Source organism: Acomys russatus, chromosome 4 (genome assembly GCF_903995435.1).
Source record: "Acomys russatus chromosome 4, mAcoRus1.1, whole genome shotgun sequence".
NCBI classification, from domain to species: Eukaryota; Metazoa; Chordata; class Mammalia; order Rodentia; family Muridae; genus Acomys; species Acomys russatus.
The window spans coordinates 61,905,182-61,923,421 of NC_067140.1; the positions used below are offsets into that span (position 1 = coordinate 61,905,182).

General features: G+C 41.4%; 1 protein-coding gene and 1 pseudogene across 1 annotated transcript in view; one reads left to right on the plus strand and one right to left on the minus strand.

Moving 5' to 3' along the window:
• The window catches only part of LOC127188456 (uncharacterized), a 37,148-nt pseudogene extending 29,874 nt beyond the window's left edge, over positions 1-7,274 (plus strand).
• Positions 7,275-15,864: 8,590 nt separating this feature from the next.
• Cops2 (COP9 signalosome subunit 2) overlaps positions 15,865-18,240 on the minus strand; it is a 257,228-nt gene continuing 254,852 nt past the window's right edge. The window contains exon 14 of the mRNA XM_051144546.1: positions 15,865-18,157. Coding sequence (XP_051000503.1) covers positions 18,013-18,157 — 145 coding nt within the window. The 3' untranslated portion in view covers positions 15,865-18,012. The remainder of the gene's footprint in view (positions 18,158-18,240) is intronic.

The window sequence follows — 18,240 nt, forward strand, 5'->3', positions numbered from 1 at the left end:
AGATTATAGGCAAGAGCTTCTATGTTTGGCAAGCAGATATTTTCCTCCAACGGTGTCTTGAGCAAAGCAGGGGACAGAACAGGTTGAGTCCTGTCTAGAGGCAGGTTTGTGTTTATGTCAGAAAAGCTTGTCCTGGGCTACAGCGCAGGAGTCAGCCTCAGTATATCATCTCTACTCTTGGCTTTAGTTTTCCACTTGCAAAAGAGTCGATACAGAATGGTCAAAACCTCGCCATCGGACTACCCGCTCATCTTAAGCAGATCTGACCTTACCTGTCAAGCCAGAACTGAAAACATTCCTCTTGCCAAAGCATTCCTCTTGGGTCAGAACTAAACCTCAGAGCGCTCGAGCATAGGTGACATTTGTACCCATGACGGAAAGACATTAAGCTACTTTTAGTGTGTGGATCAGTGGCTCTCAACCTTCCTAATGCTGCAACCCTTTAAAACAGTTCCTCATGTTGTGGTGAGCCCTGATCATAATGTTATTTTTGTTGCTCCTTCATATCTGTAATTTTGCTACTGCCAGGTATGGAAATGTAAATATCTGTATTTTCCAGTGGTGTTAGGTAGCCCCTTTGAAAGGTTATTCGACTCTCAAAAGGGTAGCAACCCACAGGTTGAGAACCACTAGTGTAGATAAAGACTGTTGTTTGAACTTGTATAATTCGCCTATTCTCAGTGATAACCTCCATATGAGGGAGACTAGGAGCTGGCATTTAATATTTTCACAAAGAAAGTATTTTAAAACTAGAAGAATCCAAGAAAAACAAAAAACAAAAAAACAAACAAACAACAACAACAACAACAAAAAACCCAGGATTGTACTCCATAGCTAGAGCTGCCAAATTGACTTTTTGGCACACAAACAAGCAAGCGCATACTCCCCGTAAGAACACAAAAGAAACTGTTTTTAATTATTATTATTATTTGGTTTTGTTTTTTTTCAGAGCTGAGGACCACACCCAGTGCCTGTGCTTGCTAGGCATTCTACCACTGAGCTAAACCCCCAACCCTTTGTTCTGTTTTTTCTTTCTAGCTTCTTCCCTCCTCTGTTTCTTCTTTCCTCATCCAGCCTTACAGGACTCTGGCTTTCATAATTTCATGCACTCCATTTGTAAATTAATTAATTAATTAATAAGCAAATACTGCTGGTGGGTCTCTCGGAGAATGTTCTCAGCACAGAGCTAAATGCGTATCCTGTCCAGAATCTACAGACTGGTGCCTGTTGACCAGCAGCAAGCAATAGCGAACAAACCAGACATGAAGCAGAGGCTCAGACATGAGGCAGAGGCTCCACACTGCCGAAGGGTAGCCTCCTTGCCTTTCCTACGGTTCTGACACACTGTCTTGAGAACATCTTTTCACGGCTTTTTCGCCTGATGTTCATGTGATGCAGCATCTAAAAGGTCTCAGCTCCCCGGAGGCAAGTGGCATGATTTTCTTTTCTTTTATTCTTTCTTTCTTTTTTCTTTTTCTTTTTCTTTTTTTGGTTTTTTAAGAGAGGGTTTCTCTGTGTGGCCTTGCTTTTTCTGGACTCGCTTTGTAGACCAGGCCGGCCTTGAGCTCACAGTGATCCACCTGCCTCCCGAGTGCTGGGATTAAAAGCCTGTGCCACCACACCCGGCACGTGGCACGATTTTTTTTGTTCTTTTATTATATATATATATTTTTAAATTAATTTATTCATATTACATATCAATTGTTATCCCATCCCTTGTATCCTCCCATTCCTTCCTCCCTCCCACTTTCCCCCTACTTCCCTCCCCTATGACTATGATTGAAGGGGACCTCCTCCCCCTGTATATGCTCATAGGGTATCAAGTCTCTTCTTGGTAACCTGCTGTCCTTCCTCTGAGTGCTACCGGTCTTCCCATCCAGGGGACATGGTCAAATATGGGGCACCAGAGTTCATGTGAAAGTCATACCCCACTCTCCACTCAACTGTGGAGAATGTTCTGTCCATTGCCTAGATCTGGGTAGGAGTTCAAAGTTTACTGCATGTATTGTCCTTGGCTGGTGCCTTAGTTTGAGCAGGACCCTTGGGCCCAGATCTGCCTGTCATAATGTTCTACTTGTAGGTTTCTAGGACCCTCTGGATCCTTCTATTTCCCCATTCTCCCATGCTTCTCTCACCTAGAGTCCCAGTAGGATGTCCTCCTTCAGTAGAAGAATGGATAAAGAAACTGTGGTACATTTACACTATGGAACACTACTCAGCTATTAAAAACAAGGAATTCCTGGAATTTGTGGACAAATGGATTGAGCCAGAAATGATCATAATGAGTGAGTTAACCCAGAAGCAGAAAGAGTCAAATGGTATATACTCACTTATATCTGGACACTAGCCCAAGGGACATGTCCAATGAACGTCTTCACTTACCAGGAAAGTAGGACAGAGGGCACGGCTGTCTTTACCATCGCTCCTCTAAGCTGAGCCTCCTCTCAGGGTGCTTTGAGGACTGAGTCGGAAAATGGAATGGCACCAAGGAATCACCCTGGAGTGGCCCGGAGGGGAGTAGGGCAGAGATTTTTGGATATAGAAGCACCTTTCTTTTTCTTTCTTTAAATTTGTTTATTTTTTATTTAACTTAAATAAAAATTTAAATTTATTTGTTTACTTTCTTGGGTTTTGTTTGTTTGTTTGTTTATCTGGGTAACAATAGCCCTGGCTGTCCTGGAACTCACTTTGTAGACCAGGCTGGTCTTGAACTCACAGAGCTCCACTTGCCTCTGCCTCCCAAGTGCTGGATTGCAGGCATTCACTCCACACCTGGCTCACTTATTTGGGTTTTTGAGACAGGGTCTTTCTCATGTAGTCCAGGCTTGCTGGCATGCAAGTCACTATGAAACCAAGGGTGGCCTTGAACTCCTGATCTTCCTGCCTCCATCTCTGCCACAACCAACTCTTTAAATTAAAATCGGTTTTATTGAGATTTAATCACTATATCACACAGTTCATCCGATTTGATAATTTTCAGGGAACTCACTGAGTTTGTGTAACTATTACCACATCCACTATTACAATATGTAAAATCAGTTTCTATGATCACTTGAAATCATCGTTGTCATCATCATAGCGTGTGTGTGTGTGTGTAGAGACTGGAAGATGCCCTTGGGTCTCTTGCTACACACACCAGGCTAGCTGGCTGCCAAGCTTTCTGGGGAGTCTCCTGCCTCCACCTCCCACCTCCCCAGGAGTGCTGGGCTTACAGATAATACGTTAAGCATCTGACTTGTATGTGGGTCCTGGGAATTCAAACTTAGATCCTCACACTTGCACGAAGTGCTTTGACCCACTAAGCCCTCCCCCCATAAATTTTTATGGATATATATTATAAATGCTGTCCCTCTCATCCACACCCTACAGCTCATGGCCTTCTTCCTCTGCTGCACAGGAAGGCTAACTGTGGTCCCGTAGTCCGACATGCACAGCACCCCTGAAGTCCATTTGCGAAAGCCAGTAGCAACAGTCTTCACCTCCTGGCCAGCTCACTCTCGGCTCCTATTGTGGTCACTGTGTTTGGATCTGTGTCAATTCTGTCAGCAGTCGAGAGAGCCGATAATTTCTCTTTGCTTCCAACTTCTAGACATCACTTGACCTCCAGCTCCTGGAGCGTTCTGGCATGGAGGAGTCTACTTGAGGGCCTCAGTCACCTTTCCTTTTCTTGGGTTTGCTCCTGACTTGCTGCTGCACTTGAGGTTCATCTGCTTGCTGTTTAGATCCTTGGTGTGGGCTGGACCCTCTCCCCAGGGTAAGGAGGCCTGGCTAAGCTCTCTCTCTCTCGTCATCCAGGGGCTCGATTTTGAAATCCTGGGAGATTCTCTGTGCTTAAGCAGGACTCCTTGCCCCAACTAAAGATAAAGAAACCTCTGTTTCAAAAGTCCAGTTTCCAAATTCGAGAATTGTAAAACAGAACAATAACTGGAGATAAATGAGATTTAAAAATAAGCCCTAGCTGGCTGAGCATGGTGGCTCAGACCTTTGATCCCAGCGGTCTGAAAGGAGAAGCGGGCAGATCTCTGAGTTTGGGGTCAGCATGATTGACACAGTGAGTCCCAGGCCAGTCAGGGCTACATAGAGAGACCCTGTCTCAAAACAACAGCGGCAGGAGCAATGTTGTTACCCTAGCAATTATTTTATACAAAGATATTCATTAGGAGTGTGCAGTTGGACCCAGCATAGCCGGGCTCTGGGATGAAATGCTATTTTGCTATTGGTATTGAGTTCAATGCTTATCATTCAGGCAGAAAATGGGGACATCAAATTGTACCCTGCAACTGATCCTGACTGTACAAAACATGTCTTAAGAAAAGTCCAGAAGCGAGCTGGTTTTAGGTCATAGTATGTACACCTGGGCCTCGGTGCCTGGCTTCCCTTCTCAGCAGCTTAGCGGAAGACTGGGGAGATATGCCAACGCTCTTCAACATCATCACAATTCCCTGACAGTCTGCATCCCTTAGCAGTGGCCTCAGCAGTCCTTCATCTGCTTCTGTCGTGTTTTCGTTAGCAGTGCTCCTGAGTTCCCCACATGAAAACATCTTGAGACCCTGTTTGGCTCTTCTTAGCTGTAGAGATTCCTGTCGCCAAGAGTGTAAACACTGAGGAAAGAGCTGTACCTCTCGCCGGGTAACCTGGCCCCTTTGGAAAGGTTCCATAGCTATCCAGTTGAAAGACACTGGCTGGTTACAGATAGGATCTAATCATCATGTATCTAATGAAGCTGACTACCTGCCCAGAACTCTGGGAGGAGCCCTGGGCAGATAATAGAACTCTGTGTTGTCTTTGCCCTCAGGAAAAGGATCGCTTGCCTGGGAGGAAAAGATCAAACACTTATTAAGCAGAGCAGCAGAGGTCTTGGTAGACTGTGGTTTGGGATGAGGAAGGCAGAGGCCCTGGGACTCATTTGCTTTTGTTACCATGGTAACAGACATTGTTCTAGTCACCCAAGATATAGAAATGAATAAAACAGACAAACCCTCTACAGAAAGATTATACCCCCAGTAGGACATAGCATGAACAAATATGAGTAAAATACACAGTGTTTTAGGTGGTGGCAGAGGAAAATTAAAATAAGAGAGAGATAAATAGGGTAAATGTGTACAAATCACAGTAGTGGGGCTGGCGACTATCTCTTAAAAGGTGACCTAGGTACGGCCCACAGTAAAAATTGTGTTTGGAGTCCAAGCCACATGTCTTTAGAATGGATATGGCATCGTTATCCTGTTTCCAGAACAAGGCCATTTGGCTAATGTGAACTCCCCTCTCCCTTTTCTCTTTGATGAGCAGTGATGGCTGGTCTGAACTGCATGCCCACAGCACTTTCTGGAAGGCAGATGAGGTGGAAAAGGCAAGATGCTGTTTAAGTGAACACAGAAGATATGCTGATTAGGGTGTCTCAACAGAACAAAAGAATCGTGTGGGAAGAGAAGGGACAAGAGGCTACCAGAGCAGAAAGCAGATATCAGCCTTTGGGGTTACAATTGCCTCAGTTTGAAAGCACAGCTTCTTCTTTTAGTGGGTGTGGCCTAAGTTGTAGAAATGTTTGTGCCTCTCCTCTCATGCCCTGAGAGGAAACAGAAAGCACAGTGCTTGCCTCAGAGGTGACTGTTTGGACTAAATGAGAAAATGTCTACAATGTGTTCATAAGCAATTGCACACAGTGGGCATGAACCCATTAGACTGTTGGAGGCTATTATTTTTCAGACTACAAAGTACTGAAAGCAACAAGCAGGGACCCTGCTGTGGAGGCTCTTTCTCTGAAAATCTAGCTAGCTTAGGCTTCTTAAAAATAGTGGGAGTATCTCGCCTAAAAATGAATTTTCTCACAAGCAGTTCTTTGTGAGTCTCTGTGCGGAACGCAGGAGGAGACAGGAACCCCACTCCCAGTTTGCTGACCACCAGATGCCTGGTGACATTTCCCCAAGACATTTGCTGGATTCTTCCCAAAGAATGAGCCATTATTGTGAGATATTGTTTATTGTAAACTGCTTCTCCTCTTGCCACACATACTGGAACAAAGGTCACTTTCAAGATGCTTTTTTGCTGTAGCCTAGGACAGGGGACTATGATGCTGTGAGATGTCTTGCTGCACCTCAGCTTGTAGTCCTGTTTGTATCAGCTTAAAACATCAATGTTTGTCCCAGATTGCAGAACATTTAGTCAGATGCCAGATTATATGCCTTATATATACAGGGTTTTTTTTTTTTTTCTGAAAGGATGGTCAATAATCTGTTATCAATAACCTTCAATAGCTAAGATTTTTTACTATATATCTCAGGGAACGCCTAAGTTTAGTGTTTAAACAATGATCACATTATTTGAAGAATAATTTTCTGGCCTTTATGCATGCAGAAAAAATTTACACTCAAACTGGGTGTGGTTACATGTTCCTATTACTCCAGCCTTTAGGACTCAGAGGCAGGGGGATTATGACTTAGTGGCCAGTCTGGGCTATCCGTGAATGACTGACATTCTAGGAACAAAAATTTAGGGAGAAGACTTCAAGACCTGTTGTCTGATAAATGTAATGCATGCATGTAAGAATACAAGATCATGTCAGTTATTCATGCTAGGAAGACGAGTTCCTATCAGAACCACCTGCACAGGCCAAAGAGATGGCTTTGCATGTAAAGATGCTGGCTGTGCAAACCTGATGGTATGAATTGGATCCCTGGATCCCACAGGAAAAGCTGGATGCTGGTTTTGGTTTTATGGATGCTATGGTGCAGCGTTTCTCAGTTGTCACAAATCTGGACCCATCTGTCATTAGCTATCTCTATCATTTTGCCCAATTTTGACCCCAATGACATCAAAGTCATATCCTTAAGGTGCATAGGAAATGAGGTTGGCATATGCACTTGGCCACCAAGATAGGTTTCCTGGGTCTGTTTCCACAACCAGTTGGTGATGAGATTGCTAAGATGACCAGTGACTGGAAAGTCTGAGGATTTCAAAGAACCTCGTCATTCAGAAAAAACAGAATCAGTCTGAAGTGGTACCCTCTGCCTCTGCCCTGATCATCAAAGCCATCAAAGAGCCATGGAGACAAAAATAGGCAGGAAAACATTAAACACAGTGGAAATATCACTTTAGATGAGATTACTAACATGCCTTGACAGTTGTGGCAGTTATCTTTACTCAGAGAACTTTCTAGAACTATTAAGGAGATCTTGGGTATTGCATAGTCAGAGGGCTGCAATGTAGATGGTCGCCACCTTCAGAATATCATAGATGATGTCAACAGTGGTGCAGTAGAATGCCCAGGTAGTTAATTAACAAGAGAAAAATATTTCAATAAAAGATCATCTGACCAGTCAGGCAGTAGGGATATGTGCCTAGAATCCCAGCACTCATGAGGCAGAGGCAGGAGGATCGCTGTGAGTTTGAGGCCAGCCTGGTCTACAAAGCAAGTCCAGGACAGCCAGGGCTTTTCCATAGAGAAATCCTGTCTTGGAGAAAAACAAGACAAAACAAAACATCTGACAGACAAATAAGTAAGTAAATAAATAAAATAAAATAAATAAATAATAAATACGAGGCTTACCCAGATACTCAAAGGCCAGCTAGCCTTGGGTACTCAGTGCAGAAGCATACACAACAAAGACCCTGTCTCACCACAGTAGAAAACAAGGTTCAACCTTTACATGTGCACTGTGGTATTCATGGCAGGCATGCTCACACAGACACACAAATAAGGAAATCTTTAGAAAGGAATTACCTCCAAGTACTCCAGCACCCATGTGCAAAGCTGGGTTTTTCACAGGTGACTGTCATGCCAGCTCCAAGGGACATACAGAAAAGCTTGCTGGCTTCTGGCCTACTGGAGAAAAAATATCAGCTCCAGGTTCACAGAGAGACCTTGCTTCTAGGGAAGAGGCAGTACTAGAGGAGGCCACGCATGCGCTTTTCTGGTTCTCCACACTTATGGACAGGTATATGTCCACACAGATGTGTATGTACTTACTTAACACACAGAGATATACAGCAAATCCTACTGCAAATGCACATAGCAAAAAAGCACTCCAAAGAGGGCTGGAGAGATGGCTCAGCGGTTAAGAGCACCGTCCTCTCTTCCAGAGGACCTGAGTTCAATTCCCAGCAACCACATGGTGGCTCATAGCCATCTATCAGGAGATCTGGTTCCCTCTTCTGGTGTGCAGGTGTACAAGCAGGCAGAACATTGTATATGTAATAAATAAATCTTTATAAAAAAAAGATTTGTATTTATTAAAAACAAAACACTCCTAAAAGCCACAAGCTATTTTGGTAAATAAAGTCTGAATTATGATTAGAATAAGCAATGAAGCTTAAAGAAAACCTTTCTAAAAGAGGAGAAGCCAGGCATGGTGGTGCACACCTTTAATCCCTCCCCGGGGCAGGCAGATCTCTGTGAATCTGAGGCCTGGTCTACAGAGTGTCCACACCCTCTCCACACCTACTTAATATAGTGCTTGAAGTTCTAGCTAGAGCAACAAGGCAAAAGAAAGAGATAAAAGGGAAAGAGAGAGATCCTACTATATTTACAAATATGATTCTACGCTTAAGAGACACAAAAGACAGCCTCAGGAAATTCTCAGAACTGGTAAACACTTTCAGTAAACTGGCAGTATACAAAATCAGCCTTCGAAACCTGGTAGCTTTCCAATAATAAATATGCTGAAAAAGAAACCAGAAAAGCAACCAATCCTTTTACAATTGCCTAAACAAACAAGCCTTAAACTAAAGCAACGATGTTGGAGTAAACCTAGCCAAAGGAATGAAAGACCTCTATGGTGAAAATTTACAACATTTAAGATATAAATTTAGAGGCTGGAGAGATGGTTCAGAGGTTAAGGGCGCTGTCTTCTCTTACAGATGTCCTGAGTGCAATTCCCAGTGAGAAACTGTAAAATTGTAAAATACAAGATGCTTGTTTGATTGTCCAGCCTTGCTCGCCTCTCCCAGTTCTCGTTAATGCTAACTTTAAAAGTTCCACCCTAGTTCCCAGAATAGTTACATGTAAGTTTCCATATATCAGATGTCCCCAATGGCTTTCAGTGACCGCTCTAGAGACCCACACCCAAGCCCCCACAAAGAGCTTCCCAATGCCAGATGTCCTAATGTCCATATGGTCTAACCTGATAAGCAACCCCACCTGCTTTGTAGTTTTAGCCTTTAAAAACTAGCCTGTAACAGCTACTCGGGGTCCTTCACCTCCCGAGTGCTGAGGGACCCTGACACATCAACAATTGGGACTTCTGATGTGTCAGTAATAAATTTTACCTATACCTCCAGCCTGTGTGACTTGAGTGGTCTCTCGCGGCGACCCTCTTCCTGAATTGGACTCCAGGGTCCAACACCAGCAACCACATGGTGGCTCACAACCACCATGTGATTTGATGCCCTCTTCTGACATGCAGGTGTATATGCAGACAGAGCACTGTATACATAATAAATACACAAATCTTTAAAAAAAGATATAAGTTTAGGAAGACACTAAAGATGGAAAGAAATTGGAAAGGCTTGGTAGGATTAATACCATTGGTCTACAGATGCAATGCAATCCCCATCAACACTGCAGCACTGTTAGTGACTGAATAAAGCAGGCGCCTTCAGAGGCAGATTGCCCCTTCAAGATATGCTTTGCTTTTAGTTTAAATTATGGCCAGGTGGTGGTTGCACACTGGGTGGCAGAGGCAGGCGAATCTCTTAGTTTGAGGCCAGCCTGATATACAGAGTGAGTTTCAGGACAGCCAGGACTACACAGAGGCATGCTGTTTCAAAAAAAAAAAAAAAAAAAAAAAAAAAAAAAGAGGAAGAAATAGAAGGAGAAAAGGAGGAAGCAGCAGCAGCAAACTGAGTGTGTGCTGAAAGTCCCTACCCCAAAGCACATCCCCGTATGAATATATATGATTTTCCCTCACCCTTTCCTTGTTTGGGAAAAGCATTGTTTTGTAAACAAGTCACCCAGCTCTAATCACCTGCTGCAGGAGAGCAATCTTTCTCCATTCTTTCATGACTGAGCTGTGCTTTTTTTTGCCTTTGTATTCAACAAGATGTGAGCTCACTGTGTTCAGTGCAACACCATTTATCAAAGAAACACGAGGCGGGTGTGTGTGTGTGTGTGTGTGTGTGTGTGTGTGTGTGTGTGTGTGTGTGTGTGTGTGTGTGTAAATCTTAAAATTCATATGGAAGCACAAAAGACTCCAGATAGCTAAAGCAGTCCTGAGCAGAAAGAACAATGCCAGGGAAAAATAGGAATGATTTAACATCAAAATGAAAGGTTTTCATTTAGAGCTGGGTATAAATGACAATGCTTCAGAAAACTTTTGCAAGCTGAAGAGAAGTTAATGGCTAGACTATAAAAGGACTTTTTCCTTCAAATCAGGAAAAAAAGAAACAAGATTGTGAGGAACATTGTGTGTGTGCACCTGTGAGTGAGGAGTGTGCCCAGCCTAAGTACCTCCCTATACGCAAACCTTGTTTGGGGAGAATGTTGCTTTGGAAATAGCATACAAGTAGGCGCTTTCAGATAGAAAAAGTCATTTCAGGACAAGCCATATATTGATTGTTCCATTGTCAATCTGAGGTTATTAAAAATTACCTTGAATGCTATAGTGTTGAGTTTTGAACTAGAAAAACCTTTCAGAACTCATGGCTTGGTCACAATATCTATCAGTCTGTCTTCCGTCTGCCTGCCCGCCTATCATGCTAATAGACCAGTCAACACTCACTATAAATGGTTTGATTTTGATTGCTTTTAGAGACAGGGTTGCCTAAGTTGATCTTGAACTCACTGTATCACAGGCTCACCTCAGAGTGACCTTCCTCAGCCACAGGAGTGACTCATTTATAGTCACATGAGTCACTATGCCTGATGCAAGTTGATACTCATTAAAGTTACATACTTGTATAATATTGAGAGAAAAAACAAAACCAAACAACCCTGGCTTTAAACTATTTTATTGAAGCTGAGCTTGGCGCACACCTGTAATCCCAGCAGTGAGGAGGCTGAGGCAGGGTAACAAGTTTAGGTCAGTGTGGGCTACATAAAAAGAGCCTATTTTCCAAGAGGTACTAAATACAGGCTGTCTGTCATTTATCTGTCATTTATCTGAACAATGATGAGCCTGTTGCTAACAATACTCTCACATCCTTAAAATATCACTAAGGTAGATTTTAAGTGTTCTTAATTACAGAACTCCAGCCAAAGATGGACTTCTATCAATTTTTCAGTAGGGAATTATGGACAAAATGTGTTTAAAGTGAAATCCCTCACATGGAAGAGTAAAGCTGGAATTTTCCTCACTGCACTGAAGATGCACACCACGTGGTGACACCCGGATGTGTACAACCTAGGTTCTTTCTTTGCCCTTGTTTTATTCAGCTATCAGCAGCAGCCAGCTGATCATGACCTCTTAGATTCCCAAGTGTCAATCCACTGTTTCTGTTGGTGGCTCCTCCCGTTTCGCAAAAACTGTATCATTCCCAGTCTTCTCATTTCATTGACTATCACCTACTAGTCACACAGTGAGAGCCCTAATATCTTGTTTCCATAACCCATGATGTCAGCAAATCCTGCTGACCCTATCTTGATCTGGTGCAATTCAAATTTTAGTTCCTGCAATTTATCTCTACTGGTCTCTATGTCTTGCTCCATGCATACTTCCCATAATGACTAGAATGCTTTTAAGTTTCTAAATGCTTCCCATCGCATTTGAAAACAACAACAACAACAAAACAGAAAACAAAACTTCATTACTTTAAATAAGCCACACATAATCTGGCCTGTCCCACTCAACCGAGATGCACTTACTCTCTTTGCTGCAGCAATACCCCCAACACCTGCATACCTAGCCTTTTCTTTAATCAAGTGTGAAATCAATTTCCACTTGTTCGGTAAAGTTTTTTCTTTATCTGAAATTAACTTTTCTGCCTCTCCCCATAGAACTGTGCTCTCTGGGAAAAGGATAATTTGTCTTACTGGCATTCTTCAGCCTTAGGGCAATCCCTGGCACATTAGCACTCTGGACAACGCAGGGTGCAGAGAAAGCAGGCTCCCTTCTGTGCTGCAGAACACTGGGCTTCCTTTTATACTGTTTGTGAGATGAAGGCTTTGTAGTAAGGAAGGGAATGGCAAAGCCTTAAGGCTCAGCCCTTTGGTAGGCACAGTAGCTTATCTACACCTGCCTACAAAATTACTTTCTTTAGAATCTCAGTCGCAACACCAAACTTCCAATAGGTTTCCCAAAACAACAAAAAAATTCAGTTCATTACTTTCAGAGTTGGGAGGCTACAACTAATAAATACAACAAAAACATAGCTTAAAAAAAAAAGCCACGTGTACAGATTGTATATTGCCTTAGTTAAGGTTTCTATTGCTGTGATATACACTATGACTCAAAGCAATTCGAGGCAGAAAGGGTTTATTTTACCCTTCCAGGTAACAGTTTAACGCAGAGGGAAGTCAGGCCTGGAACTCAAGCCAGGCAGGGACCTGGAAGCAGGATGGGGGAGGGCTTACTGGTTGTTTCTCATGGTTTTCTGAGCCTGCTTTCATAAAGCACCAGGACCAAGCCCGGGATGGCACTGCCAATCAAGACAATATTCCACAAGACAATACAAGCCAGTCTGATGCAGGCATTTTCTCAATTGGGAGTTCTTCTTACCAAATGAATCTAGCTTGTGTCAAGTTGAAAAAAACAAAAACAAAAACAAAAACAAAAACCCAAAACAAGAAAACCTCAAAAACAACCTAGGCAGCAGACATGTACATCCTTGCTAGGCTCATGGTATCAACGTAACACCACCAATCAGTCTAAAACCAAGTTGCTAACCTGCAAGTTCCATGTCCTGGTAGAAGTAGGAAATGATGCCAATATTAGATATCCACTATGGAATTTTATCACACAACCATTGGTCCAAGTTCTTCTGACTTCCAAAAGCTAGCTGACTACATTACTACTGCACTTTTGAGATTTAGGGCTGTATGTAAAGTTATAGCCAAGGAACTCTTCTGGATATCTAACCAATTCCCAAGTGGTTTCATGACGTCACAGTTCCTAAGATAACCAATTTAGGCAGCCATGCTGGGGGCTTGGCAGACGACACTGTCCTCCCTACGTCTTTCCCTGTATTAATTATCTGCTTGGAAGTAGCCTCACACAGGAGGAGTAACTCATAGGAGACATTTGTTTGTAACATGAATCAAGTCAGGATAGATTATTCACCAAGCTTCCATGAAGGCGAATGCCTCCAACAATGCTAGAAGCAATCGTGAAATAAGAAAAATTTCATCCTCAAAGGACTAAGCTTCTGAGCTCTCTTTGAGAAACACTCAAAACATTCAAGTTATTTTGCAGAAGTGCATGTTGAGATACTTAGTCAAACCCATCTCTTGCACTGTTTAAAGTCGCTGAGCTGCTACAACTAAGAGCAGGACCAACTTGGTAAGAAGCAGACTGTATCACTTTTATTGCCAACAAAAGTATGTGTATTTCCAGACAGTTAACAACCTCAAGATGCCACACATCTTGAGTATCCTGAACACAGGTTGCTTCTCAAGTGTTGACCTGTGGATCGTCTAATCCCACCCTCTGCTGTTCCTAGTTACCTACTTCCTCGCTCTCAGTTACTGAGATGAGCAAAAGCAAAACACAAATTCCTGACTCCACCAATTGAGTAACACAAAGAAAAACTCATTGTCTTCTGTCCACTGCTGTCTTGGTTTGAGAATTAACTGAACATGTCAGAACTCTTGATGCTTTCATGAGTTGATTACAAAGAATAGCTCTTTATCAAGAAAAAAAAAATCTCGTAAGCCTTATATTCAAGACAGGCAGGGTTATATGGCAGAAAACAAAGCAAAACCCCATAGGCTGGGCATGTCTATCATTCCCTAGGCTAGACATTTAGTCTTCATTGTGTAAACGAGATAGACATCTCCCTGTTTCTTCTAAGGTCCTTCTTGCTGCCTTTTGGGTTTGAGTGTTCTCACTGTGTTCACCTGTGCTGGTCTAAGTGGGAATTTTGATAAGTGGGCACATCTCAAGTCAGTAGCTCTATGCAGTCTATGTAGTGTGCACCTTAGTGACTTGCACTGGGAACTGGCTCAAAAAATTCTCTCTCAAGATTGCTAAGATTTGAAAAGGTGTAATTTCTAGAATTGTGGAGAAGGTACTTCTAAGTTTATTTAGTGGCACTTTAAAATATGTTTTATGATACTAAGCACTACAGACTAAAATGGAGTAATGTATTTATTGTTGATGCTAAATATTTCTCAAAAAGTTAAAATCTGTTCACTTGTTTCCAAATTTTTGTTTGGTTTTTAATTTCCGACGTAACAGTTTCTGTGTAGCTCCGGCTGTCCTGGAACTTGTTCTATTGACCAGGCTGTCCTCTAACTTAGAGATCCACCTGCCTCTGCCACCCATTACTTCCAAATCCTAAAACTTGTTTTTAGGTAATGCCTTAGAAGAAATTAATATTCTTTTCTCTATAAATTTGTTAGTATTGTCTGAAAACATAGAATAAACTGAAAGATCTTTAAAAGATAGTTGACAACTCAAGGGCTCTGTGACAGGCAAGGAATTCTGTATGTGTGAGATTTGTGGAAATATGAATCATTGTCTAGTCCACATTAATTTTGTTTGGTGTCCACTACCTAATCCCTATTTTACTGGGGTGTGTGGCAGATGTGGAAAAAGTAACTGCTGCTGCCACAGTAAGAGGCTTTCCCTCTCTTCATGAAAAAGACTATCCTCACTGAATGATCTAGAAGATTCCTTTGATCCCAAAATAAAGGCATCTGGGAATGAATTTGTAACATCTGTTTTACTGGATATTCATCTTAGAATTTAGATTTTTGTGGACTTGCTTTTTTACTTTTATTTACTTTGGTTTGAGGTAGGCCCTCCATAGCCCAGGAGAGTCTCTAGTGCCTTGTTCCTTATGCTCTGAGGCTTGATTTGATACCTGATACTAATGCCATTTTATTTTTTGTTCTCTATCTCAGCTCAAACAGTATTTCTTTCTTTCAAAATGTTAGATAACTAGGAGTGATGCTGCAGGTCTCTAATTCCAGCACTGTAGGAGGAAAGCAGGAAGATTTGGAGTCCAGGCCAGTGTGAGATCTTAGTTGGAAGAAAAAAAAAAAAAAAGGACAAGAATGTTAAGACATTTTACAGCCGAAAATCCCAAGGAAAAGAACAAAAGCCAAATTTCACTTGTTTTATCCTCTCAGTTTAAAAACCTAAATAACTGAAATCTTTTCAGATTTAACTTTTAAAAAAAGAATTATTTTTCAAAAGCTTTAGTAAAGAAATGGCTATGTTGTTCTGAGGGCCTTCTACGTATCAGGGGCAACTATCAGTCAGTGTCAGGGTACTGTGTACTCACCAGTGTTTACTGAGCAACTATAGTCTTTTAATTAAAAACAAGAATTCTACCACTTTTGCCCTTTAAGTTCCAAGAACAGGCATTTTCAGCCAGGGACAAACACAGCTAATCTAAAGTAACCAAAGCATACTACACCAGCAGCAGCCAGTGGAAGTGGCTTTACTTCAATTACCCCACATGAAATCAGGCTCTTAGATCAAACAGAAGGGATTCATGCGTGCTTAGAACAGCTATATTTATATCATGAAAAGGTTATGCTACATTGAGACGTGAGAAGAAATAAACAATTTTATGCTAATTTAAGAGCAACAGAAAAACAGAAATCTCTTGTAGCATATACCTCAAAGTGCTGTAAAAACCTCAGACTGGTGTAGAATAGTTCAATGAAACAGAAATGAGATGGACACAAAACAGTGAGATTTCAACTTCATGAAATCTGCTGCATGGAAAAATTCTTAATAAAAGAAAATCTTGACTTGAGTTAGGCCTTTAGCCCAATTGTGGGACTAATGCAGGAAGCAGGGCCTGTCATACAGTCACAGCTGCATGGAGCTACAGGTTACGATACAACTCTGGGTGTCATTACACAGATGGCCTAGCTTCCCACAGGACAGCAAGTACACCGCCTTCCAGAAGCTTAAGGCACACTGCTGTGAGCAGTAAACACGGCACAGAGCTCGGCATCTCAGGAACTGGATGGTATACATAGCCGAGATCCTTTGCGTTCTGGTTGTCACATGCACACACCTGATACAGGCACAGAAACTTGTCATTTTTATTTGGGTAACAAAGGGTCTCCAAATTGTACTGGAAAAATAAATCCTAATTAATATCACTCTTGTAAAAAACGTGAGCACACTTTCCACAAATGATTCATGTAGAAGAGAAGAAAATACACATACTTTTATAATATCTTAAACTTTTTATTCCCTACCATTGACATTTTGTCTTTTGTCTTCTTTCAGTTTTCTACATTTTCCAACTTATATCTGTATTTAATACTGCTTTATTCTGCTAGACATGAACTGACTTCTTTCCTAAATCTAAGGATTATATAGTTTTAGTATAAATATATATCACATATTTTCGTAAAATTTTGACAAAACCAAATAAGTATGCCTTGTTTTAAGTCCATGCTCTTTCTACTGTTTATAAAATCTGATTTAGTGATCAAAATTCTTGGTTGCCATTCTTCAGTCACACAGTCTTCCTCCTGCACTGCCACTCCCTGTTTACATAATAATGAGCAATAGAAAAACCAAGGACATTATGTCAATCTTAGTTCCTTCCTTTGACACTGTATGACGTGAACTTAAAGAAAAAAAAAGCAAATACATCCAAAACTCAATACATTCAAATGAGCGGAGTTCTGTCACCATCGAAGGCCACAGTTCATTCTTAACTATACTCCCACTGCACAAAACTTTAAAAAATTATTTTGGGATTGCTTTCAAAGCCAGCTGCATATTTTCTGCATTATCTGAAGTTAGGTGTTTTTTTTTTTTTTTTTTTTTTTTTAAACTAGTATTTGGTGCCAAATAAGGATGAAGACAACACGTTATTAATACTCTTTTAAAGAAGGTATAAAGTTAGTAGCGCGTTAAATTAATGTTGACTGCAATTCTCCAAGAGCAAAACCAAGAGGCTTTGGGCAACAGTTGGATGCTGGCATTTATTAGCATGGTCACTATGCAGGTAACATTCACTTCGCTGTCTATGTTCTGGCATATTTGTTTAAAGTGACATTCTGAGAGTTAATACGTACTCTTTTAAGAAGAAATAGCATTCTTTAAAAAAAGAAAAAAGAATCTTAATCCTTTAAAGTAGCACTGTCAAAATAAATGCTATGCAAGGGCTCGTTAGAAAGAAGTTCTTACTTTATCAATAAACACTAATTTTAAAAACCTGAAAGGAAACAACTAACTCATTTGCTCTCAGGCTTTTAAATCTTAACTTTAGACAAAATAATCTGAAATTTCTAAGGTACTAAAAAATAAAGAGCAACCCCAAATGTAATAAAAACACATCAAGAACCAAACTACAATTTCTGAGCTGCACTGTTTATTTTGCTGCTTGAGCCCCAGGTGGCAGTGTGCACTGCGGGCACGGGCCATCTAACCTTTACTAGCTGCAAGTACAGAAATAGACGGACACAGTTTTGGAGAATTGACATTTTGCAAAATGCAGCAAACATTTTCATTTATACATGAGAAAAGGAAGTGTTCAAAAGGGTATGAATTTCAAGTTATTGCAGGTTATTTGTGAGAGAATTTCTGCAGGTACAACATGTTTAAATTTAACCAACAGTAGTGTGTCAGTGTATTTAAAATCATGACAAAAATCTTCTCTCTGGTCATGTTGCCCATGACAAATTACTATGGTGGTGTATGTTTAGGGCAAGATGTCAACACAGCATAAATCCCATGGTGTTTTGGTTTTCTTCTGGAGATTAAAGCTGTTTTTCTTGGGATAAATGCAGCAGCAAAACACAAACCAGTTGATCAAAAAAGCACTTCTGCCATAACTCCAATCACTTTCAGGACACACCAACCCACAGGAGTTTTGCCTTTCCAGTCCTTAGGGATCACATCTCTGCACGGCTGCCTTAAGCACGTCTGCAAAGCTTGTTCTCCATTAAGCCAGTTTACTGACCACAGCCTGGTTTAGAGAATTTAGTTGGTTGGTCCATTTATCTAGTGCAGTATATCGGGCACCACCCCTCTTCTGATGATCCAGTTCAAGGAGCTGGTTGACTTGATCAATTCGGCCGTGAATAGTGCTGGAACCAAATTAAGAAAACAAGGTCTCCAGTCATTTCTGCTAATAAGCACATTCACAGACCACCACACCACCAACCAACAC